The sequence below is a fragment of the Lampetra fluviatilis genome, chromosome 37 (genome assembly GCF_964198595.1).
Source record: "Lampetra fluviatilis chromosome 37, kcLamFluv1.1, whole genome shotgun sequence".
Lineage (NCBI taxonomy): Eukaryota > Metazoa > Chordata > Hyperoartia > Petromyzontiformes > Petromyzontidae > Lampetra > Lampetra fluviatilis.
The window spans coordinates 2,481,156-2,506,717 of NC_136311.1; the positions used below are offsets into that span (position 1 = coordinate 2,481,156).

The following is a 25,562-nucleotide window of genomic DNA, read 5'->3' on the forward strand; positions in this document are numbered from 1 at the left end:
TGGCTCACACAGAGACCCACTGGCTCACACAGAGACCCACTGGCTCACACAGAGACCCACTGGCTCACACAAAGACCAACTGGCTCACACAGAGACCCACTGGCTCACTCAGAGACCCACTGGCTCACACAGAGACCCACTGGCTCACACAGAGACCCACTGGCTCATACAGAGACCCACTGGCTCACACAGAGACCCACTGGCTCACACAGAGACCCACTGGCTCATACAGAGACCCACTGGCTCACACAGAGACCCACTGGCTCACACAGAGACCCACTGGCTTACACAGAGAGCCACTGGCTCACACAGAGACCCACTGGCTCACACAGAGAGCCACAGACTCACACAGAGACCCACTGGCTCACACAGAGACCCACTGGCTCACACAGAAACACACTGGCTCACACAGAGACCCACTGGCTCACACAGAGACCCACTGGCTCACACAGAGACCCACAGGCTCACACAGAGACTGACTGGCTCACACAGAGACCCACTGGCTCATACAGAGACCCACTGGCTCACACAGAGACCCACTGGCTCACACAGAGACCCACTGGCTCACACAGAGACCCACTGGCTCACACAGAGACCCACTGGCTCACACAGAGAGCCACTGGCTCACACAGAGAGCCACTGGCTCACACAGAGAGCCACTGGCTCACACAGAGACCCACTGGCTCACACAGAGACCCACTGGCTCACACAGAGACCCACTGGCTCACACAGAGACCCACTGGCTCACACAGAGACCCACTGGCTCACACAGAGACCCACTGGCTCACACAGAGACCCACTGGCTCACACAGAGACCCACTGGCTCACACAGAGACCCACTGGCTCACACAGAGAGCCACTGGCTCACACAGAGACCCACTGGCTCACACAGAGACCCACTGGCTCACACAGAGAGCCACTGGCTCACACAGAGAGCCACTGGCTCACACAGAGACCCACTGGCTCACACAGAGACCCACTGGCTCACACAGAGACCCACTGGCTCACACAGAGAGCCACTGGCTCACACAGAGACCCACTGGCGCACACAGAGACCCACTGGCTCACACAGAGAGCCACAGACTCACACAGAGACCCACTGGCTCACACAGAGACCCACTGGCTCACACAGAGACCCACTGGCTCACACAGAGAGCCACAGACTCAAGAGATGTGATTGGCTGGTGGATACACAACCACGGGAGACCGTGCTTCACGTGCATCGATACCTTTCTGCGATCCCTCTCGTTAAGTACCTCACTGGTATGGGGGTCCCTATCCAGTAATATGGGTACTCAGGTCTACATGGCCCGGAAGCCTATTTGCCCCAGAAAGGCAGTGCTGCATTGAAGATGATGGCACTGAATGCCATTTAGCTGGAAACAATTTCAGTCTCACCTGTTTGGCTTCGGAAGCCAGTGCCTCAAGTTGGCCTTCCAATTGGGTCTTCTCTCGCAAAATTTCGGACACCTCGTCATTTTCCACTGTAAGATTAGTAACACTGCAATGGACAGCAGAGGTGGGACAAAGTCATTGTTATGCAAGTCCAAGTCGAGTCGCAAGTCATCAAATTCATGACTCGAGTCTGACTCGAGTCCAAGTCACATGACTCGAGTCCACACCTCTGATGGACAGTAAACAGTTATCCACACAACAGAATGGTTATTTACATTTGATATCAAACAGGTCACAGGGTGTACATCAGATTTCTAATATTAGCTCCTTTACTACAGGATTCTTATGCATTACAAATATGACATGTTTGAGTAACATAAATGTGTATGTTGACCATTTAGAATCCTATATTTTCTCATACTGTTGTTAAAATCTGAGGTTCACTTACAAACGATTATCACATCTTCCCAATTTGTCATCATAGTGCACTTGCCAATGGGGTTAATAAGCATGTGTGCATTCCTCTCGCTGCTCAATCTCTGCTGAGGTTGCCCCATTCATGCATCACCCCCATTCACACATCTCCCCATTCACACATCTCCCATTCACGCATCACCCCCATTCACGCATCTCCCCATTCACGCATCACCCCCATTCACACATCTCCCCATTCACGCATCTCCGACACTGGGTCATGTATTGCAATTGGGTGCCATTTTTTTTCCAGACATGGTTTATTCATTTTTCTTGAAACTAGCAAAGTACTCTTTTTGATTAGTGTGTACTCAATACATGTTCTTGCCAATTTGGACTGTAATAAACATAATATCTTCTGTAGATGCAAGCAGAGGAGGTTTCGGGCTGTCTGATAAGGGCTTCAATGATTACTGTTATTAATCTGTGTTAAAAAAATTTTTTTATTACAATTCAGACTTTGCCAGAGCACGCTCAAGTGACTTTAGCGCTGACATTTTATTAAAACATGACAAACATTACGCACTTAAAAATAATTGTAATGTCGTTTTTCACTAACAGATCTTAAAACCCGTTTAACTGGTTTTGCTCGTCAGCATTTTCTTTAATCCACATCACATCCAATATGCAATGACTAAAAAGATGGAAAACTTCTCTTGAATAACAAACACGTTCTATTCATGGCATGTTATTTAAAAGCAGTGTATGTCTATGTCCATCCTGCTTAGTTAATAACTGCGAATGTGACCGATGGTCATTTAGCACCTAACCCAGATGTACACATTTCAGCAGCGTGGTCACGAAAAACAACAATTTTCAAATGATCGCCCAGTTTTGTCAACAGCTCCGATTCACATATGTAAATGCCACCAGTCTTCAATATGAAGATTAATTTTGAACAGCGGTAAGTCATCCACTTCCTCAAATGCATTCTGGAACAAAAAGGGCATACCATGTAATGCTCTCTAAAATTAATTTCCTGTTTCCAGACTAGACTGAAAAGCCAAGTTGTATGATAGTTTTGAATCACCGTTGGCAACATTTTAATGCATAAGGCACCAATAGATAAATTAGGGGACATACTGCCATATATATTCTTTTAAATCTGAAGCATGTCAGTAATTTGGGACTGAAACCGTCATTCAAGTCCAATGCCACCTGAAAGTTGATGCAATTATTGTGCAATGGTTCCGTGATAGTAGCCACCAGTGTCTAACGCAGAACCCATAACACCCACCTGCTGGAAGCGCTGAGACTCAGCTGTTCTGTATCATTGTGCTCGCTGTCATCCAACTTCATCTCCATCAGATGTTCTGCAGCGGAGGTCAGTACATCATGGAGGGTGGCATATTGCCCCAAGTCCATCTCATGACCGACACTCGGACCTTCTCTCTCTTCCATCTTCACAGTCTCCGATGTCTGATGTTCTGGGGTTCTATGTTCAGTGATCGCGTGATCTTCAACGCCGACTCTATTTACCTCTGTGGTAGCATTGCCGTCTGGTGACCTCACTTCTAAGTTGTAATTAAGCTCAGTCGCAGGTGTGTTTGTAACAAGGGATATAGCGGAGGTTGACGAATTCATAGTTCCTGAACCAAATGATGCATTATAGCTATTTCCAACATCCTTTAAGTCATATTCGTTGTTGTCTGCCACCGATTTGTAATCAGACAGAGAGTGCACTTTATTTTTTTTCACTTTCATATCAGTGGTATTCATTGGAATACCCAGGCTGCCAACTTTGGGCCCACGTGGTACTGTTGTTCTAATGTATGAATATTCCTTTGTCATGGTAACGGTTTGTACTCGGGGCAGTGAATCTGGGTTCAACATCAAGTCTGGATCAAGTGTACTGATTTGCCGTTGTTTTGGTGAAGTCTTTGTCAACTGTTAGAAAAAAAAAGACAGATATTAGATGTTTCATCGTCAAAGTTATCCTGCTGAAAAGCGCATTGAGTCAGTGCTCATTTCCTGCTTACATCCCTGAGCAAGTGGTGGTAATTCCACATTCTTATGGCAGGGGTTGTCTCTTCATATCTCCATAGGACAACCACTATTGAATTATTCACCACAAGGTGGTACTCATATCATTCACCCCCAAGGGATGACAAGATGCGTCAACCCCCAAGCAGGATTTTAACTCGAAACCTTCCGATTGTGAGCCACTACTGCTGAGCCACTTCGTCAGTTACATAGGCACACTCAATAACATATACCTACTTGCATCTTTTTCATAATGCAAATTAAGTGGTGCATTAAATATTGTTTGATTTTGTTTTCATTTTCTAAGTTCACAAACGTAAATAACTTTTTTTAAATCTCAAATGTCCAAATTATAAACATATATACTGCTGGAAATACTGCTTATGACCCAATCTCCATGAATGCACCTCATCTCACGAGGTCTCAGAAGCCAAGAGAAAGAGTGTGCCTGGTTCGCATATGTATGGTATACTGCCAGGAAATAGCAGGTGTGGTCAGCTTGTGCTGCAAGCTTGCTGAGAAACAGCAGTCCAGAACTTGATTCTTGAATCTCTGTGGAGCTGAAGTCCTTCCCAATCAAACGTTTGGGATGTCTACAGATACTCTAGTTTCCTTCTATAAACCAAACCCTCACAAATGGAATTGACTGTCGAAAGAAAGTTTTGAGACCCAGTGAGGATTTTCCTGTGTAAATAAGGGACATTATTGTTATCTATTCAAGACACAGTATAAATAGCAAATACGCTGCTTAAATCGCCAGTCGGTTGCTGAAACATCTCATATTTTTTGGTTTGTTGCGGTTGCACCTGAATCAAGAGCCGAATGGCTCACAGGGCTATACCTAATAAATGAAACTGAAAAAACTGAAATATGGCTTACCCGACCAGTACGCTGTTTTACGCGATACTGATGTAACTGTTCTTCGAGCTGTTTCTGTGCTTTGGCCTTGATCTGTCCTTCGTTTTGATCTTTACCAATGGGCATCTCTTGTGCTACAGAAACAAATAAACTGTTAATTTTTACGCTTATATGTAAGGAAACTCATACAAGCATAACAATAAACAGCAATACTGAATAAATCCAATATCTTACTGAAGATAGTTTCTTGGAGTAGAAGACTTTGCCTGAGTGACTGGAAAGCCTCACTTGTGTGATGAACATGACCGACATAATCCTCTGCCTTTTCATCAGTAGCTTGGGTCATTTCAATGTCCTCTGTACGATATCCATTTGTGTCTGTAATAAATGTATAGGGGACTGTTACAAATGCACAGCTGTTAAACTAAACAATGTTACACGTTACAAATATTCACGAAATTCGCCTCCTTCACATATTTGTCCTTCCTCATACATATTTAAGAATTTTCACACATTCCATCAGCCGCACAGACTTCTGGGAGCCCATTAACACTTGGTTGAAAACAAACATTCAGTGCCTCAGCAGCAGAGTGAGGTTTGCTTGAACCACTGCCAGATGTTTAAAGGCAAAGGCAATTTTCTGAGCTGGGCATCTTAAAAATGTCTTCTACTAAGCTTTCACTATGCACGACTGCGGTATCTTCAGATAAGTACCGTAGTATATTAAGCTCCTGCCTGCAGTAGTGTGCAGCCCAACCCGCTAAACCGCACTCGGATTTGAAGCGGCTGCAAAAAACGTACAGAGTAAACGATCTTACTTGGAAGAAAATATCTGAAACAAAACATCGTGCACAATGAGATGGGTACTTTCATTCTGGAGATGTTAATATTTCCACAGCATGACCAGTTGCACCAGGGCCCGAACGAGGCCAAAGAAAAAACACTGTACCCTTGAAGACGATTGAACTATCAGAGACAACTGGGACCCACCAACATCTGAAGGGAATTTTACACAGTTACTAGCTTTACTACCCGGCTTCGCCCGGGACTTGGATTCTTGTCTTGGATTAATTTCATATTCCCTTATATTTCACTGAAAACCCCTGAAAAAAATGTATGCTTTCAATAAAGAAAAAAGCCGAAACAAATCAATTTAACTAAATCGAATGTTTTTCACTCAAGGAAATTCAACCTGAACCCATTTATACGCAAAAGGTCGATTTAGGCAACTCGGCAAGGGAATGACGTGGCGAGCTGAAAATAGTCGCTTTCCCTTAGAAACTTCAGACAGCGTCAGCTGTGCAAATTTCATGACGTCAGAGCTCAGCGCTGGAGAGTTTTTGCTGTTTCACACAAACAGATGAATGTTCTGCTTTATATTGAAGAGCGAGCTGAAAATAGTCGCGTTGACTTAGAAAATCGAGACAGCTCTGCCGCGCATTTGTGCGGGATACACACGGCCTCCGCGGAGGGTTGGGGGGGGGGTGACGTCAGCAGGCACACTGCGTGACGCTGCCGCATGCGGGTGACATCACAGATGTGACGTCACCACTCACTTGCCGTGCAATACATTATATCCATTATTGCGCCCCCCCCCCCCCCCCCAAAAATACAAAAGTATATTTTTATACTTTTTGCATTGTGTACAGTCTGGAAACTACCCACGTGCCAAATGTCAAGTTTGTTGCATGTTGGGAAGTATGCTAAACATTTCGAACAGACACACATTGACAAATTTCTCTTTTATATATATAGATGTATTGTAAATTAAACCAAAAAATGTTTAGTTTTTTTCCGGAGCAACTTGAAAACAAAAATGATCATTTTGTCCACGGCTGTGAAAGCGACATACCAGCAGCGCAGGGTAACTACCCACGTGCCAAATTTCAAGTTTGTTGCATGTTGGGAAGTATGCTAAACATTTCGACCAGACACACATTCACACATTTCCCTTTTTAATATATATAAGATAGATAATGTATTGTAAATTAAACCAAAAAATGTTTTTGTTTTTCCGGAGCAATTTGAAAGCAAAAATTATCATTTTGTCCACGGCTGTGAAAGCGACATACCAGCGGCGCAGGGTAACGAGGAGGCTGAGGCAGCGCCATCCTGCCCGTCTGAAGACGTCTTCTCTCCGGCCTTCGTGCCGACATCGTGATCCGCGAGGCCACTTGAGCCAACCTCGGCCATCGGAAGCACTCGTTCCAGATATATTTCGCTGTACTTCGAATTGCCAAAAACATTTGTTTCAATTACGTGGATTTACTGAAGTCGGATGTTGTTATTTTTTCTTGTCCCATTGAAGAGCATGCTCGACACAGAAGATTAAGATCTGTTACAAAACAAAAACAATGAATGACAATGCGTCACTATGTCTCACACCAACTAGGCACTAGCCAGTCTTCACCAAGTTTACATGACATTGTATTTAAAAATTTCGATTTAAAGCTTTCGTGACTGCAGGGATTCATCTTCTTGGTTCTTTCGGTAAAGTCACGTAAAAGGGAAATAATAAAATAATAAATAAATAAAATACTAAAATACAATTCTCACGACTTTTCGGCCACAACGCAAGCAGCCGTCCTCAGGTGAAGAACAGGTCTGTCGGAAAGACAGACCTGGTGAAGAACAAGTCTGTCTTTCCGACAGACCTGTTCTTGGTAACAGACCTGTTCTTCGCCTGAGGACGGCTGCTTGCGTTGTGGCCGAAACGTCGTGAGAATGATTTTATTATGTTTATTTTTATTACTTTATTATTTCTCTTCTACGTGACTTTACCGAAAGAACCAAGAAGATTGTATTTTTTATTCGAGACGCTGGTGGTATTTTAGGGCTGAATACATGGCAATCCTTAAACAACGATGTTTTTCAACAATACTACACTATAAATTTGCATTAAGAAAATGGCCCAATCAGGTAAGTGCACAGATGATTTTCTCAGCGACTGTAAACTTTAATTAACATCCTGTTCATCACACATGTTGTATACAAACATCTAAACCTCTGTAAAAAAATTGTTCTGGTTCCAAAACACGTTCCTTCGGAGTGGGCAGGTAGGAACTTGGTTGGACAGCGCATTCGTGCACGACAGACAAATATGCACGACAGACAGACAAATAATCCCTGGTGGGCAGTGTGGAACCTGTTGTTCCTACCTGTAAAAGCACTCGTATATCATGTGCTGTATTTTAAAACACTTTGATTCAGTCTGTCTTCGGAGCAGATTTCAATATTTTTTTTTTAAACCTCATTTTAAATAGCAAACATTCCACATTCATTTAGCAAAACACAACAAAACCCATGCCAATTTTAGTTGGCACAATTATGGTTTGGTGTAATGTTTTAGAATCGTTTTCACACTCATAAGCTGAGGGCACTGCTAATGTTTAATTTACTCCTTAAAATATTCGTGTCGATTGACACACAGAACGATCACGACACTGAGACAGCGAGACACTGAGACAGGGAGACACGGAGACAGGGAGACACTGAGACACTGGGACACTGAGACACTGAGACACAGACACTGAGACAGGGAGACACTAAGACACTGAGACACGGAGACATTGAGACACTGAGACACTGAGACAGGAAGACACTGAGACACTGAGACAGGGAGACACTGAGACACTGGGACACTGGGACACTGGGACACTGAGACAGGGAGACACTGAGACACTGGGCCACTGGGACAGGGAGACACTGAGACACTGAGACAGGGAGACACTGAGACACAGGGACACTGAGACAGGGAGACACCGAGACACTGAGACAGGGAGACACTGAGACACTGGGACACTGAGACACTGAGACAGAGAGACACTAAGACACTGAGACACTGAGACAGGGAGACACTGAGACACTGGGACACTGAGACACTGAGACAGGGAGACACTGAGACACTGAGACAGGGAGACACTGAGACACTGGGGCACAGGGACACTGAGACAGGGAGACACCGAGACACTGAGACAGGGAGACACTGAGACACTGGGACACTGAGACACTGAGACAGAGAGACACTGAGACACTGAGACAGGGATACACTGAGACACTGAGACAGGGAGACACTGAGGCACCGAGGCACTGAGGCACTGGGACACTGAGACACTGAGGCACTGGGACACTGAGACACTGACACACTGAGACACTGACACACTGAGACACTGAGGCAGGGAGACACTGGGACACGGAGACACTGAGGCAGGGAGACACTGAGACACTGAGACAGGGAGACACTGAGACACTGAGACAGAGAGACAGAGAGACACTGAGACAGGGAGACACTGAGGCACTGAGACAGAGAGACACTGAGACACGGAGACAGGGAGACACTGACACACTGAGACACTGAGACAGGGAGACACTGAGACAGAGAGACAGAGAGACACTGAGACAGGGAGACACTGAGGCACTGAGACAGAGAGACACTGAGACACGGAAACAGGGAGACACTGACACACTGAGACAGGGAGACACTGAGACAGAGAGACACTGAGACACTGAGACAGGGAGACACTGAGACACTGAGACACTGAGACACTGAGACAGGGAGACACTGAGACACTGAGGCACTGAGACACTGAGACAGGGAGACACTGAGACACGGAGACAGGGAGACACTGACACACTGAGACACTGAGACAGGGAGACACTGAGGCACTGAGACAGAGAGACACTGAGACACGGAAACAGGGAGACACTGACACACTGAGACAGGGAGACACTGAGACAGAGAGACACTGAGACACTGAGACAGGGAGACACTGAGACACTGAGACACTGAGACACTGAGACAGGGAGACACTGAGACACTGAGGCACTGAGACACTGAGACAGGGAGACACTGAGACACGGAGACAGGGAGACACTGACACACTGAGACACTGAGACAGGGAGACACTGAGACACTGAGACACGGAGACAGGGAGACACTGACACACTGAGATACTGAGACAGGGAGACACTGACACACTGAGACACGGAGACAGGGAGACACTGACACACTGAGACACTGAGACAGGGAGACACTGAGACACTGAGACACGGAGACAGGGAGACACTGAGACACTGAGACACGGAGACAGGGAGACACTGACACACTGAGACACTGAGACAGGGAGACACTGAGGCACTGAGACACGGAGACAGGGAGACACTGAGACACTGAGACAGGGAGACACTGAGGCACTGAGACACGGAGACAGGGAGACACTGAGACACTGAGACAGGGAGACACTGAGGCAGGGAGACACTGAGACACTGAGGCAGGGAGCGACCTGGAGCCCTCGCGATGGGGAGAACCGCGCAGGCCGCGGCGACTTCGCTACGTGGATCCTGCGCGTCCGAGGCGGAAGTGGCGTCAGCGTCGGTGACGTCAGATGTTGTGTTGCGATGCGGAAGCGGAGGATTTGTTTCACTTCCGGGTGGCGACTGGCTTCCACGTGCGCGACACGTGGAGGGGAACGGGGAGCGGCGGAGAATTTGTGTGAGTCGGGGTCCTGGTGTGAGTCGGGGTCCTGGTGTGAGTCGGGGTCCTGGTGAGAGTCGGGGTCCTGGTGAGAGTCGGGATCCTGGTGTGAGTCCGGGTCCTGGTGTGAGTCGGGGTCCTGGTGTGAGTCGGGGTCCTGGTGTGAGTCGGGGTTCTGGTGTGAGTCGGGGTTTTGGTGTGAGTCGGGGTCCTGGTGTGAGTAGGGGTCCTGGTGTGAGTCGGGGTCCTGGTGTGAGTGTGGGTCCTGGTGTGAGTCGGGGTCCTGGTGTGAGTCGGGGTCCTGGTGTTAGTCGGGGTCCTGGTGTGAGTCGGGGTTCTGGTGAGAGTCGGGGTCCTGGTGAGAGTCGGGGTCCTGGTGTGTGTAGGGGGTTCTGGTGAGAGTCGGGGTTCTGGTGAGAGTCGGGGTTCTGGTGAGAGTCGGGGTCCTGGTGAGAGTCGGGGTTCTGGTGAGGGTAGGGATGTCATGTCAGGACAACTGGTCTGTCAGTTGACCAGTGGCATAGTTTTATCAGACTAAGTTGTTACGCCCTGCCTACGACGTCTTCGGGGTAATTGCTTATGGTTATCACTCCTGCACGCAAGGTATTTCCACGCGCTAGAATATAAGAGAATTTGGGACTTTTTGCTAATTGAAAAAAAAAAATGCTTATTTATCATCAACATGTGTGTGCAGGTAGCGAACGAATTATGGAGCCCGACCAAGTAAAGGATCTTCTTGGATTTTTGCAACAACAAACACGGCCAGACCTAAAATCTCAAGTAACGGAGTACCTGCTGGGGTTGACTTCCAGCGCAGAAGGCAGAACCATGCTGGCCAAGGAGAAGGCCATCATTGAAGCCTTGAACACTTTGATCAAAGACCCATCCCTTTCCATCGTTAGTGATTACTTTAATATACTGATAAATCTATCAGCGGATGAGTCGGTGTCTGATGTATTTATGACTAATATACCAGTGTCTTTGCTGTTGTCTAATATGCTAAAACCAAAATATCACTTTTCAGAACAAATATGTGCCATTTTATCAAATTTAACACGAGATGAAAGGGTGTGTAAACATGTTTTAGATATCATTAATGCAAATGACACTGGGTTAACTGGAATTTTAGATCTTTTTTTCAATGAAGGTTTAAACAAAAACGGAAAATTGCATTACCTTGGCCCCCTTATGTCCAATCTCAGCCAAATTCAAGAGGTACGCCGCTTTCTGCTTGACAGAGATAGGTGAGTAGACGTTTCCACGTTCTGCAAGCCATGTAATATTGTTTATGCTGATTGTGCCATGTAATATTGTTGATGCTGATTGTGCCATGTCGTATCACCTTACCATGCGGAACTGACCACGTGCAGTTGTTTTAAATTGTTCATATTTTTTTTGCTGTAACCAGGTATCTTGTGTAACCAAATCCCCATCAAAGATGTGCATTGCCCCATGGGTGTTTACCTGTGCCAAAAAAACCCATCTATTAATTGCTATATGTCTTATTGGCGTCATCACATTGCTCGCTTGTTTTATTGTAGAGATGCCATTCAACGATTTCTACCATACACTCAGTATGAAGCATCGTCAGTGCGAAGAGGCGGTGTGGTCGGTACTTTGCGCAACTGCTGCTTTGATCACGGTATGAATATCAATCAAACATTAATCAATCAAAAATAATTTAGTGTTGCACCCTTCACACTAAAATTACCCAGAGCACTTCACAGATGGACACATTAACACGTATATAACATTACATAAATTAAGTAATATTACAGTACAAATACATGCTAGAGAGATCAATGAAAGAGGTTTGTATTGTACATGTAGTTTACATCTAATATACATACAGGAAAGGCAACTGCAAATTTTCTATTGGAATTTTGTAACATGGAAAATTATACACGGTCGTTATTTTGTGTTCAGAACATCACGAGTGGCTACTTGGGGAGCACGTGGACATACTTCCCTTCCTGCTGCTGCCACTAGCCGGTCCAGAGGAGCTGGATGAGAAGGACATGGAAGGTACTGACTTAACGCGTGGGCTTTCGCGGCCAATTAAAATATGTATAATTGATATTCTTGGTTCTTTCGGTAAAGTCACGTAGAAGGGAAATAATAAAATAATAAAAATATAAAACAATACAAATTCTCACGACGTTTCGACTGCAACACAAGCAATCATCAGGTGTGAAATCCACAGCAAGAAAATGTACTATTTTATTATTTCCCTTCTACGTGACTTTACCGAAAGAACCAAGAATATGAATCCCTGCAGTCACGAAAGCTTTAAATCAAAATGTATAATTGATGTTTGGATTAGTTTACATCATATATCCTTGGCTCCGCCCCCCCTCCCTCATCTATCTAATCAAACATAGACCTAACTTCAACCGAGAAGATGGATACAAATTTGAGCAATCATTGGAAGGATGTTATTCACCTGGTAAAACCTTAACTGCTTTATAGTTTGCCTTCATATCCGCATCTCCAGTCTCTTACACTCAGCCCTGCTCATTTCCATCATTCAGAAATTTGCTGTGCAAGTCAGTCTTGCAGAGCAGTTTTCATTTACCGCTCCTTACTCCTAATGTCATATTTGCTCCTTCCTTTCCCCCCCCACCCTCCCTATCCTTGGCTCCGCCCCCCCTCCCTCATCTATATAATCCCCTGTTACAAGCAGCTCTTTTGCCTATTTCAGCAACTGCTTTTTGATGTTGACGGACGCTTGTGTTGTGTCCGAAACGTGATTTAATTTATTTTATTTTCTTTACCTACGTGACTTTAACGAAAAAACCAAAGAGTATTTACATCATATGACCAAGTTTGTCTCGTTATTAAATTGTCACGACCAAATGTTTTAATTGGATATTAATATGCAAAATTTTGTTGTGAGAATTGTTCTTCAACTTACTGGTTGAGTTGAAACAATGAGATAATGCTAGTGTCTGTCATTTCAATATTTTAAGAAAATATAAAAGTTACATATGAATTATAATCGTAAGTGAGAACAGTGATTCACAACCTGTGGTGAGGTCCACATGGTTGTGAAAAGTGATCCACGGATCTGCTGCACATGCTACGATTTAGTAATTGTAAAGCAATTTTTTGGTGTACGGTCGTCTGCGAACAATTTTTGAGGTTTACAGTGACAATCTGTGGGTCGATAAAGGCTGGGAACCACTGAGGTTACGACTCTCAGCTTCTTTGGATTTTTCAAGTGAGTGAAATGACAGTTCAATGTAGTTATACCTCGTCTGTACTTTCAGGCAGGAAATAGTTATTCTTTTGAAAAGATGGTTGAATGTAACATTAACAGTGCATTTTATCTGCGAACATTGTCACTTTCAGGGCTACCAATTGATTTGCAGTACTTGCCAGAAGACAAGCAGCGAGAGAATGATCCTGACATAAGACGGATGTTGATAGACGCCATCATGCTGGTAACTTTTGCGCAGTTTATGCCATCGTACTTTTATCACTTTGAACACCATTGACATTACCACCAATGATTGATAGACTGCTGCAACAAATAATTGCGTGGAATTGATCAATGTTCCCAAAATGTACGGTGAGATGTCTTTAAAACCTGATTACTTCGTAAACATCGATCCACTGGAATCTTGGTATTTTAATACTAAATACAAAACACTTCAAAAACGCGTTCAAAGATGCCGTCGATTAGGCTGACACATGTAAACTCTGCATCCATTCCACACTTGACAACTGCTATTAAAATCCCTGTGGCTTCATTGTAATGAACAGGGCCTGTGGACCCCAGACAAAGGCTCTCTGCTGCACGAGTGGGTACAGATATCTTTTTGGTCTTCAGACTAAAACGGACTTGTGAAATCAGCCTTTCAAAATCTGAACAAGTTACTTTCACTCATTTATGATCGTCAAATCCATTTATTTCTATGGAGATAAAAAAACATCATGTTGGTTAAATGTATAGTGTTTTATTGCTTCTGAAGGGAATGCTCCTTTAAATAAACAGTTTGGAAACATTAAAAACTGTGATATTAAGTCGACTGGTTTGAGGATGTCTAAGAAAATTGCTCATTTGTTGTTAAAAAAATGTCCAGTTGGCAGCAACAAGTAAAGGGCGGCAGGTATTGAAAGAGAAGAACGCCTACGTGATCCTGCGGGAGCTGCACAAGTGGGAGGAGGATTTACAGGCGCGCACAGCGTGCGAGAACCTGTTGCAGGTCAGTGAAAGCTGTCCGTGTCGTGGAGTTTTATAATGACGCGAAGAGTTGTGGCCCAACGGAAAGTATTTAAAGGGTTGAGTCGACGCACTGCCGTTCCGCTCGTGTGCAGCAGTAAATGCTCAGCGACTGGCGGCAGCTCTGGAGAATACCTGTGCGTGCGTGATACAAATGCTGTAAGATGTTTGATCGGATGCACTGTATATGTTATGTAGTTTACATAAGTTTAAAATGGGGGGTAAAAAATACCAGTAACAATTTGGCCATTTCTTACTGCCAAATATGGGCACATACAAAGTGCACATTGGGGTTATTGATTTTCTTTTCAGAATCTAAAGTGATTTCCTCGTCCATTGAGCACTGAGATGGATCTCATCTGTTTACTGCCCCGAGTCGGTGGTGGGAGTTTCAAATTCCTGTGGCGGGTGCGAGCCGATCCATAGCACAGCCACTGTTGTTGATTACCCCACACAGTGGTACTCATTTTATCAAGCACTGCCTCAATGATTGCTTGAGCAGGCAATCACTTTGAGTTATGAAGTAGGGTTACTGATGTGGTAAACAGCACAAGCGTGTTGGTCGCGAAGTGCATACATGTCGCACTTACTTTATGAGTCTGTTAAGGCTATAGGGGGATCTTTGTCTTTGTATGTGGCAGGTACTGATTGGGGATGAGCCAGAGTCTTCCATGCAGAACCTGCTGAAAGTGCAAATCCCTCCCCACGTGGAGCAGCAGCTTCTCCGTCAGGACGAGGATCAGCAACTAACAGACTAATGCAACCGAACAGCTGACCTTGATTCCATTGTGTTTTAAAGGGTGGTGGTGTAATCTATGAATTTGAGAGTAACACATTGCACACACATCAACATGTGAGCAAATATGTGGATGTTTGCACAATATTACATTTTATGTTTCATGTATGAAATGAAGGCATTTGCTTCAAAACGCAATTTTAGTTTTTCAATAAAATGAACACGTATCATGTGCCCGCAGGAAGTGTTAACACTTTGCATGTACATCATGAGCAGATGGCTTCTAAATTACCAACTCTGGAACAAATTATTTGTTGATGCTACATTAGCAGTGGCGCCCAAGTACACATTTCGTCAATAACATTGCGTTATAAGAATACATATATTGGTGACATTTTTGGCAATTGCCCTTAATAGCCCATAGAGAGGCCAGAGTAATAGATTGGATAAGGGTTGGAGGTTGCACATAACACCATGGGGCCTGATGAGAATTTAATTTTAAACATGTTTTCTGATGACCAGTTTTTTATTGACGTTAATAGTTACCAAATAGTAAAGAATAACAGACTCTTCAATATGCAAAACGTATGGCGAAATAAACTCAATGTAAGTAAAATAAAATGCTGTTGCCACATTGCATTGTGGTAATGTATGTTCTTGTGAGCGCAAGGCACATTCCACCTATAAGAGGCTTTTTTTGGGTTCGCGTAAATATAAATTAGCCATGTCGGGTGATGGCGGGTTTAACAACATATTTACGCGATCTAACCTAAAAAAAAAAACCTATGGATTGGTCGCGAAAACTTACGTGTTAAACTCTCATTCCACCAAGCAGCACATTGGGGTGAAGGTTATGGCACATAGTCTTTGTAAATCATTGCTGAACTTCATATCATTTGGTTCTTTCGATAAAAGTCACGTAGGTATAAAATAAAATGCGATGTTTCGATTGCAACACACGCAACCGTCATTAGGTGGAACAGATACAGCAGGAGAACTGCTGACATAGGAGAAAGAGCTGCTGCAACAAGAGTCTATATAGGATTTTAGTGGGCTCAACCCAAGGGTAAGTGGGCGGAGCTAGAGAAGGAACTTGCATGTAAATGAGAGATTAGCATGTCAATGTGAGATGGTCCCAGCCACTAGAGGTGGCGGGGATCCTCCTGTGGCTGGTCCGCCTCAGATATTCAACCTGGTGATGTACTCAGAGAGTCGGAAATAACAGCTGACATAGGCAGGTAGGATGGAAACATCACAGTCGGTTAAGACTTTACCTGGTTAATAACGTCCTTCCAATGATTGCTCCGTTTGTACCCATCTTCTCGGTTGAAGTCTGTTTATATATCTGGATGACTTCATGAACAAATCTCTGAAGGTAGCCAGTAGGTTTGCAGAGTACCTCCGTCTTGGAAAATCAATTTCGTGTGAGCCCACAACGTTAAAACAATGATCAGCAACGGCAGAGGTATTGGTCATACCGTGTTTCAGATCTGCCTTGTGTTCACGAACGCGGTCCGAGACATGTCGTTTCCCCAATGTAACTGTTACCACAACCACAATTCAGTTTGTAGACACCAGGGCATTGCATGTCAGGAATCACATCCTTTACAGATATGATTAAATCACGGATTTTGTGTACTGTGTTGAAACGAACCTGGATCTTGTGTTTGTTTAAGATTTTGGAAATCTTTTTGCTAACCCCTGCTATGTACGGTAAAGTGATGGTTTTGGTTGGATCAGAAGGTTGTCTCCCAATGGCTGGGTAGACAGCTTTGCGGATTGTACTGTCCGAGTATCTAGATTTTTCTGTTTTGCTTCTATAAATTGTAAACTTTCATAACATGCACACAATTATTATCATTAACTGTTATTGGTAATAATTGATAAAAATCATAAAAACTAACTATTTCTATTTTATAAATAGCTTTTACGATTTTATACAAACTTCAAGTAAACAAAGCTTTAAATTCGCGTTTTTTTGCATCTTTCATCGCAATTTGTCTCCGCATTTTAAGAATTGCATATCATTGAAAAGCTCATTCTCTGGAGCAGATGTCTAGCTTAGTCACATATGGCTATTGACTTTGCTGTCATGGCAATAAGATGGGGAATACACAAGTAGAACTCTCAAATCTCATTGCTACGAGCATCACAGTGCCAGAACTGCCATTGCGATTTTCTCAAAATTACATTTTGCATGCCGAGTGTGACAACTCATGGTTCATACTGGTAGGAGCCTCCTGGTTACACCAGCGCACAGGGGATTATTGTGTCCATCGTGCAGGGAGGGGCTGGGTGGGGTGGGGAGGGTGGGGAGGGGCTGGGTGGGGGGGTGGGGCTGGGTGGGGAGGGGCTGGTCACCCCGTGGTGCCCTTATAAAACTCAACGTTTAGCCTACTCACGCCAGCTTGTGCCCGCCCTCACAGTCGGGCATATTTTCGGAATACACCACGCCGCCGTTGACCCTGGCTATTGACCGAGCAACCCAACGTTCCTACCAGCTCCCTCCGCAGGACAATGTGTTAATAGGTAACACCACACAATTCTACATACTGCTTCCTACTTGGAATAGCTAGAAATGTTCAGAGGAATTATTTTTTTATATATATATCTTTTGTCATTTTCATTTTATGTGGTATTATATCTAAATAGGCGAAAATCTTGTGTTTTTAACATGTGTCAAGTGTATTTTAATATAATTAACTGAAAGAACAATATTTTGACAAAAGCCTCAGTAGATGACCAACCAATTAGTTATTGACAGCTCTTGAGATAGGAGAAGAGGCCTACCAGGTATTCAAGCAAACAAGGTTAGCTGATGACCCACCATCTGTGAAATTCCACGACAAGATGACCAAGCAAAGTCTGAAGACATTCTCCAATATCAGCCTAAAAACAGCACATTGAAAGAAAGTATAGGATGTGGTTCAGAAGGCAGATAGAAACCTGTTCAGCCACATGATCCTGTTGGCTGAAAGCAGGAAGGTGAATATGAAGGATGTCCTTGCCCACCCACTGGGCCCACTGCCATGGGCACTGGCACATGCTGATGGGTCCCTACGAAAAACAAACAAGGCTGCACTTGCCAGAGAGCTTGAAAAGAATGTGTCTCCTGCAGAAGACATCCCAGCCCCATCTACTTCCATCGTTGATGGGATGAGCCTGGTCCAAAAAATGAATGGCAACAACAAAACCTTTGCACAGGTGGCAGAGTCAGCCCTGACCCAGGTCCTCCACGAGGGGGCACAGAGTGAGAGGACTGATGTTTTTGATGTCTACCGACAGACTTCGGTCAAAGATGCTGAACGACTGAATTGGGGTAAAGACACCACTCTCCAGTACAAGAACATTGCAGGGGGGCACCATGTCCAGCAGTGGAGAAAATTCCTGTGCACACCTTCAACAAGACCAGTCTCATCAAGTTTCTGGTGGAAAAGTGGAAACTCCCACGATACAGAGAGATGCTGCATGGCAAGGTGTTGTACATGGCCTGTGAGGAAACCTGCTACAAGTTGACAGAAGATGAGTGTGAGGAAGTAGCAGAGCTGCACTCCACGCATGAAGAAGGTGACACCAGTCTGCTCCTGCATGCATTGCATGTAGCAAATGTGGGCTTAAAGGCAGTTATCACAGCTGAGGACACTGATGTCATGGTGCTTTGTCTTGGCTTCCAGAAGGACATCACCTGTCCCATCTACCAGAAGTGTGGGACACAGAACCGCACACGGTTTGTCGATATCAGCAATCTGGCAAGGTCACTAGGAGACAGCATCTTTGACAGCCTAATTGGCTTACACGCCTTCACAGGCTGCGTCACTGTCAGTGCATTCGCCGGTTGAGGGAAGCTGAATGCCCTGAAGATGGTGAGAGAGGACACTTCCTGCCAAGATACCTTGAGTCGACTGGAGAAGTCATGGAATGTGAGTGATCAGCTGTTCCAGAAAATTGAGCAGTTCACCTGTCGCATGTATGTTGCTAACAGCAGCACTGGTGAGGGTGAGGTGAACGAACTGCGCTACCAGCTCTTCTGCACCAAAAGGGGAGAAGTCGAGTCCAGCCAACTGCCACCATGTAGAGACTGCCTCTTCATGCGTGATCAACGAGCCAACTATCAGGCAGAAATCTGGAAGTGCTGTCTGCAGGCTAACCCTGTGGTGTATACATTGATGCACAGTGTGGTGATTCTGGACTTGGTTACCCTTGTTAACACCAACCAAGTACACACAGCGTGATAACAATAATGTAACCTTCTTCACATATACCCATCACTAACAATATATATGGGATTACATGTATCATTGACTAAGTATATGCGAATGTCAATGTTCATAATATTCAAGTAGTTCTTTACCTGACTATGATATTCCTTATTATCCTGTTTTCATTGTGTATTTAAACCAATAAAGACCAGCTTGTGACCTAACTGGCTTTGGTCGAGGTAGTTTTTCAGTAATAATGCCCATTGCATCGTTCCGGACGCCTGTCACAGTCTATGGGTGTATAAAAGTCGTGGTAACTACAACTAAGCTGCCACTCCGCAAAGGTTATCAGATCATAATATGTCCCACACACATGAAGGATTAAAAAAAATCATTACTCGACTTTGCCACCTCAGGTGGTACCAATAAGTGATTTTTTTGGGGGTTGATGGACTAGTTTGTCAGGATGTGAGGGGGAAAAAACGACGGTGCTAATTCATCCGGACACAGAACCGTCGAAACTTTAACACAACTGCTTTTCTGAGGTAAACCAGCATAACAATTCTAGATTGGACAGCCATTTTTGTTTTACCAGGTTTAGCTTTCTACCAGGTTTAGCTTTCTTTTTTCACACTTTTGTTATGTAGGCTAGGCATAGTCACAAACCGAACCTCTCCATAATAAAGGCTCAGTCTTTTGTTATGCAGTCTATTCATAGTCTCAAGCCGCACCTTACCATAATAATAAAAAGTGGGCCATTCCTGGCCCTTCCCCCCCCCCTCAACCATTATATATACGGAGTGGTATCTCCTGTAATCTCTCATTTACTTGATACAGCTGTCGGGCTGTGACGGTTCCACCTGAAGACGGAAGCTTGTGTTGCCTCCGAAACGTCGTGATTTTGATTTCATTTTACTTTTATTATTTTTAATTTTTTACCTACGTGACTTTACCAGAAAAAACCTAAGAATACAGCATAACAATAATGTCTACATATCACCAAAACATAGCACGAAAAGTACAGTCAACACATTTATTACCAAACACTCTACAATGTTACTGCATTAACTCCGTCATGGTCCCATAGAAGCCGGTGATGCAGTATTTTGTCACCAAATCTGCCATTATCCTGCCAAGGCTACCTCACAAAATAACAATTTAGTCAAGAAAACCCCAAAAGGAGTTGCGGCAATGCTAGAGGGAGCACTCAGTGTACACAAACGTTGCTCACATTTCCATTATCACGAGATTCGCATGCTCATTATTCTGTACAAGGAAATAATTTGGCCAGACTGAAGTGTAAAATACAATACTCTGAACATCATACATTGCATACAACAGTACTGTACGTCATACTGGAAACGAATTAGGTATTGTTCGTAAATTGTGGGGAATTATTACTTGTACAAAAGCTTTAAAAACACAAGTCACCTACGATTATCAATACACAGGATGTGCATGCCAGCCGATATACGGTATATATATTAACGTTACGAAACTCACAAGCCAAGGTTAGGCCAAAACATCGCTTTTGGTCCTTTACTCAAACTACATTATTTTTTATACAACCTAACTTTACTCATCGCATTGAGTTGCTACGGAGGATAAATGTTCAGTACTTTATACTCGAATATCAATTTTATATTTTAAAACAAAATAGTGCAACAATTTCACATTGGAACAGTTCCCTATGAGTAACGCGCAGCACATTGGCACACAGTTGCTCCCATCAAGGAACATGTTTTTTTTTGCAAAATGCTATCTGACCCGATAACATCTTGCAATGGGACAGGGCAACAAATATTAAATATATCCGTGGCGATTTATACAACGAGAATGCGGCCGACAGCACCTCATTGCTTCACAACTATTCTGGACCCATGCAACAATATTCGTCAAAGCAGTCTTCTTAAAACATGGCCAAGAAAGTTCCATTGGACTAGAGCAGGGACTTTACGAGTCCTTGCAGTTTCAACTTCTACTCGCAACTCGAGAGCTTAGTGGTTGCTCTCCGAGACATCTATCGTAATACAACCTATTCAAACACGTGATTGGGTTTTTAAACGCCCGTCTTACCCCTCGGGACCCAGGCAAACGGTGCCCCTCGTGTTTCTGTTTTGCGGGCGACGCACACACACACACGATTGTCTGCTGCTGCCATGCAGTGGCAACATCTGAGAAAGGAAAGAAAAAGAATTGCACATTAGGCCCAAGGTCATACAACCCCCCGCCCTCCAATATATTCCACACACCATTTACCAAAACACAGTACTGGCCCCAGCTTCACCCACAACCATGAACGCCACAATTGTCTGGCTTCCGGGCGGCAGTTAAACAAGTATAAGGCTGTGAAAGCGTTAAGTGACAGTGTTCGAAGCATGCGAACAAAATACTCCCATTGGTGTTGGGCAATTTGTTGGGTTTTTTGCCAATCGGTGTGCAAAACCCACCGCACAACAGCATAATTCTAATAGTTTGGCATTAGCTTAAGAATCCACTTTTTTAGGGATATATTCTGATAATGAAAAACTTGTGGTACAATGCAACATTGTAATACCATTTCCATGTGTCATTTTCGTGCATATTCACGTCCCATGTCCAAAGTCAGTGATTTCTTGTAGCACGGTCAGTGCTCCCGAGTTATTTACGTGTGCCCACATCCAACATTCAATTTGGCTGGGGCCATGGAAAATAGTATGTAGAGGTTTCACTGGGTTTCACAAAACTGATGTCTCACTGAATATCCTGCCAAACCATGACTCTTGCGTGGAATTAAATGTTTTTATACGTGCCGTTACGAGCTGGCTATGTGTGTGTGTATATGCGTGTGGCGGACATACGTATTAATGTATGTGAGTCTATGTCTGGTGGGTAGAGGTATTGTGGTAACTACGAACCCTGTGATCCAAGTCCGATTCCCACTCGTGGCCAACATAAGTGATGAGTGTCTGAACCGGTCCTGTGCCTCCCCTAGGTCCACTTAACCTAAAATTAGCAGCTGGTGTAGTGGTCAAACATCACCACTGGTGAGACAGGTGGCTGGACATGGTACTGTCCACACAACCCCTTTGTGTGCCCTATTGGCCTTCATTGGAGCTTGCTAACAGTACTTCCCCGGGTCTGTCCCGTGACCTGTCAGCGAGCCTTCAACACTTCACGTGGCCTCAGGTTGTACCTGGCTTGAGATAAGCGCCATAGTGACGTTACCGCCACTTCGTGGCGAATGGCGGCAGTTGTGTGCATAAAAAAAAATAATGTCAAAACTAGCTACCAGTTTGTCGCACGTGTAGGACTGTCTAGCAATAGACACATTTTTTGCTGAAATATGAAGGGAGTAATCGTGGTGTGATAGCACACAGGACTGCAAGTTTTCTTAAATCCCCCCCCCCCCACCGCCTCTGTTCACCCAACGATACAAATGGGTCCAGCACAGTCGATCGGCAGGTAGCGTGCGGTGGGGAAAAGTGTGGGTACGCCAAAGAGGTCTGGTCAGCGTGGAAGAGTAGACCAAATACCCTCTAGAGCTCCCTTTAGTGGAGGCCCTTCCACCAGTAGTGCTGTTAGCAAGCACCGTTACGTTTTAACTGAGAAATGAGGGCAAATAACCGATGCATGCTGTTGGTACGTTTGCGCGCGCCATTTATTGCTAAACTTCCAATGAATTTTGAAACTAATAATCAATTATTAAAATGGTTACTGGTTGTGATTAAAAAAATCTGAGTGTTCATGGGTATGCATCTATATATGTGTGTGTATGTACCGATGTGTACGTGCACACCAATCAAAGCCGGGGACACCCCTTGCAAACGGGACGTTCCATCTGAAGTGATCGTCCAGGTGAATATTTTAACTCAAAACAGTGGCACCTGACGAACGGGACGAGAAGCGTGGGGGCGGAAGAGCTCCACTGGAGCGTGGGCCCAGGCTGCTCAGTGCTCAACATGCGACACGGTCACACTCATGCTCCTCTGGCCGTGCTGCCTCCGCTCGGGATCCGCCTCGGGCTCCGATTGGCTGTGCGCGCGCTCTGCAGCGTGGGCACAGCCCGCGGCCTCGCACGGCGGGAGAGGCCGCGAGGGGCGCGCGCCGTGGCCTGCCAGGTCCAGGGCCCGCGCGTGGTGCTGCACGCGTGCGTTCACTTGAGCCGGCCGCGAGATGCTGCTGCACTCCAGCTGCACAAGGTGAGCCGCGTAGCCTTCGGAGATGTACTGCACGCCGCAACCGTCGTCAGGGGCACGATTATTAAGGACCACACATCGCAGTTATAAACATTTACATTCACACATCATTTAATAATGTACTTCTGTATATATTTCCCTCTTTTGAATTAGGGGAAAAAATGTATAGCTTAAATATGGTCATTATTAATATGGTGATTATCACTTTGGAAAACAAGCTTTTAAAATGTATCTTTCAAGGAATGAACATTAAAATGTATTCATGATTATGCCTTTACAATAACGTTGATGGGTTACTTGAGGTTACATTTAGTGGTGGTAATGTGTATTGGCACTTCTCACAACTCCAAACGTGTGCTGGCACATTCTGAACAGTTCAAATTCCTCTACTAAGATGTTTCCACAGAGAGGAAATGGCAGTGTATGGGAGTTATCAGAGTGTGTTATGATTGTGAGAGGGCGAGTATCAGTATGGGGAGCGGTAGTGCATAGGTTAGCGCGCTGCGCTATGGATCCAAAGAGTACCAAATGCGGTGTGTTTTCATCACCACCAGGGAGACAAAGCCAGCCGGGCATACTGCTAGCCACACAATCCCTCATGTGCCATGCCAGCCTTCATAGTTGCTCACTAACAGCACTTACCCCAAAAGTCCGTTAAGGCTATACGGGTGGTCTATGTCTTTGTGAGTGTCAGTGAACATTGGCTACAGCGCAAATACGTTTAACACCGGCACCTTCTTATTTACATTTAGACCACTCATTCCTCTGGTAGATTATTGAGCCGCTCGCCTGACATTGGAGGTGGTGTTTTTTCGATGGCCGTCCCACGATGTATATCTGTGATGGAGACAGCCCCAGAGCGTGGTACACTCCGATGTCTTTACTCGACCCATATGATGTGTGGATCCTCATATGAGCCTGAAATAAAAACAATATTAGCTGACATTTGCAGGCCATATAATAAATGACAACTAAAATACTTGTTTAATACATAGGCTTTCGTGACCATAAAATCATTTTAAGATTATCAACTTTAAATTTAGGGCACATTCTATCTTAATTAAGGGTGTGAGTTGTTGCGACCGCTTATAATACAAACGTGGCTTTCCAGGGTTGGCTTGAGTAAAGCGTTCTTTCTTTCAAGCCGTCGCCTCACGTCTTTTGCTTCTCTGTGTTTTGTGTACTTCCTGTGATAATGTAGGTTTTAAAAAGCAACATCGTGCGTGCTACGATTGGGGCATCGTGAGACGCGAGACTGTGATTGGTTTGCCCCCTTGTTCTCAGACCCCAAGCCCAGACATATTTCTCAGTCAGCCTCGGTCCATCAAAAACGGTGCAGTAGACTTGAATAAAGTTCAACACATTTCCAAAAGATTTCAGGACAAACGAATTCCTGCCACCCAAACACAGATACCAATTCCCAGACTGTCCAGGGGAAACCCAGACAGGGGGGCAAACCCTTGTGTGTGGCCCTGCTCAAGGTAACGATGAACATGGGGTCAGTACAGTGAACCTCTTGCTGAAGGCTTCGGAGAAAGTTGGTCTTGTGTCGAAGTGGGTCGTGAACGAGTCCATCACAAAATGACATGAGGCCGTGTGGGAAGTTGTGCTGTGCCAACCATGCCACCACTCTCTGCTTCTGCATGTCAGGCCTCCCCGTCACGTATATAAGCAGAAAGCCCAGCTCCTGCCAGTGCCTGTAAAATAAACCAAATGTCACAAATAATATAACAAACTACTTTAAACAAAGTTGCCGAGTACAAACCCAAAGACTCAGACCATCAAGTGGCCAGCAACAAACAGCACGGTCAATGTAGTAATCGATAAGAGTGAATGCGTTTCTTGAATTGAGGGAGGTTATCAGAGCTTCGGGAAAGTTACAAGAGCTGTGCTCAGCAACGGCGTGTAAAAGAAACACCGTTAAATTTCGATTTAAAGCTTTCGTGACTGCAGGGATTAATCTTCTTGGTTCTTTCGGTAAAGTCACGTAGAAGGTAAGTAATAAAATAATAAAAATAAAACATAATAAAATAATTATGTT

General features: G+C 44.6%; 3 protein-coding genes across 10 annotated transcripts in view; 1 reads left to right on the top strand and 2 right to left on the bottom strand.

Annotated features, from left to right (window-relative positions):
- The window catches only part of GOLGA3 (golgin A3), a 30,340-nt gene extending 20,266 nt beyond the window's left edge, over positions 1 to 10,074 (bottom strand). The window contains exons 1-6 of the mRNA XM_078873542.1: positions 9,993 to 10,074; positions 6,783 to 7,045; positions 4,945 to 5,088; positions 4,732 to 4,844; positions 3,107 to 3,756; positions 1,399 to 1,501 (exon numbers count right to left, since the gene is read on the bottom strand). Coding sequence (XP_078729668.1) covers positions 1,399 to 1,501; positions 3,107 to 3,756; positions 4,732 to 4,844; positions 4,945 to 5,088; positions 6,783 to 6,903 — 1,131 coding nt within the window. The 5' untranslated portion in view covers positions 6,904 to 7,045; positions 9,993 to 10,074. The remainder of the gene's footprint in view (positions 1 to 1,398; positions 1,502 to 3,106; positions 3,757 to 4,731; positions 4,845 to 4,944; positions 5,089 to 6,782; positions 7,046 to 9,992) is intronic.
- Positions 10,020 to 17,438, top strand: HGH1 (HGH1 cochaperone). 2 transcript variants are annotated; one of them, XM_078873543.1, is made up of 7 exons: positions 10,114 to 10,201; positions 10,878 to 11,427; positions 11,725 to 11,825; positions 12,110 to 12,208; positions 13,535 to 13,626; positions 14,269 to 14,391; positions 15,050 to 17,437. In XM_078873543.1, exons 2-7 carry the CDS (start codon positions 10,892 to 10,894, stop codon positions 15,164 to 15,166), a joined length of 1,068 nt encoding a protein of 355 aa, XP_078729669.1. In that variant the 5' UTR covers positions 10,114 to 10,201; positions 10,878 to 10,891; the 3' UTR covers positions 15,167 to 17,437. The 2 variants fall into 2 exon arrangements, with proteins under 2 accessions (XP_078729671.1, XP_078729669.1); XM_078873545.1 differs by lacking the exon at positions 10,878 to 11,427 and having other exon boundaries at positions 10,020 to 10,201; positions 15,050 to 17,438.
- A 3,628-nt stretch (positions 17,439 to 21,066) lies between these two features.
- Positions 21,067 to 25,562, bottom strand: part of LOC144945222 (membrane-associated phosphatidylinositol transfer protein 2-like) — a 114,476-nt gene continuing 109,980 nt past the window's right edge. For 4 of the 7 annotated variants that reach the window (XM_078873566.1, XM_078873565.1, XM_078873564.1 and 1 more), the window contains 3 exons: positions 25,035 to 25,218; positions 24,311 to 24,439; positions 21,769 to 23,551 (listed from right to left, as the gene is read on the bottom strand). In XM_078873566.1, the coding sequence (XP_078729692.1) occupies positions 23,273 to 23,551; positions 24,311 to 24,439; positions 25,035 to 25,218 (592 nt within the window). In that variant the 3' untranslated portion in view covers positions 21,769 to 23,272. Of the gene's footprint in view, positions 21,518 to 21,768; positions 23,552 to 24,310; positions 24,440 to 25,034; positions 25,219 to 25,562 lie in introns of those variants that run through there. The other 3 variants (XR_013639640.1, XR_013639639.1, XM_078873568.1) reach the window with 3 other exon arrangements.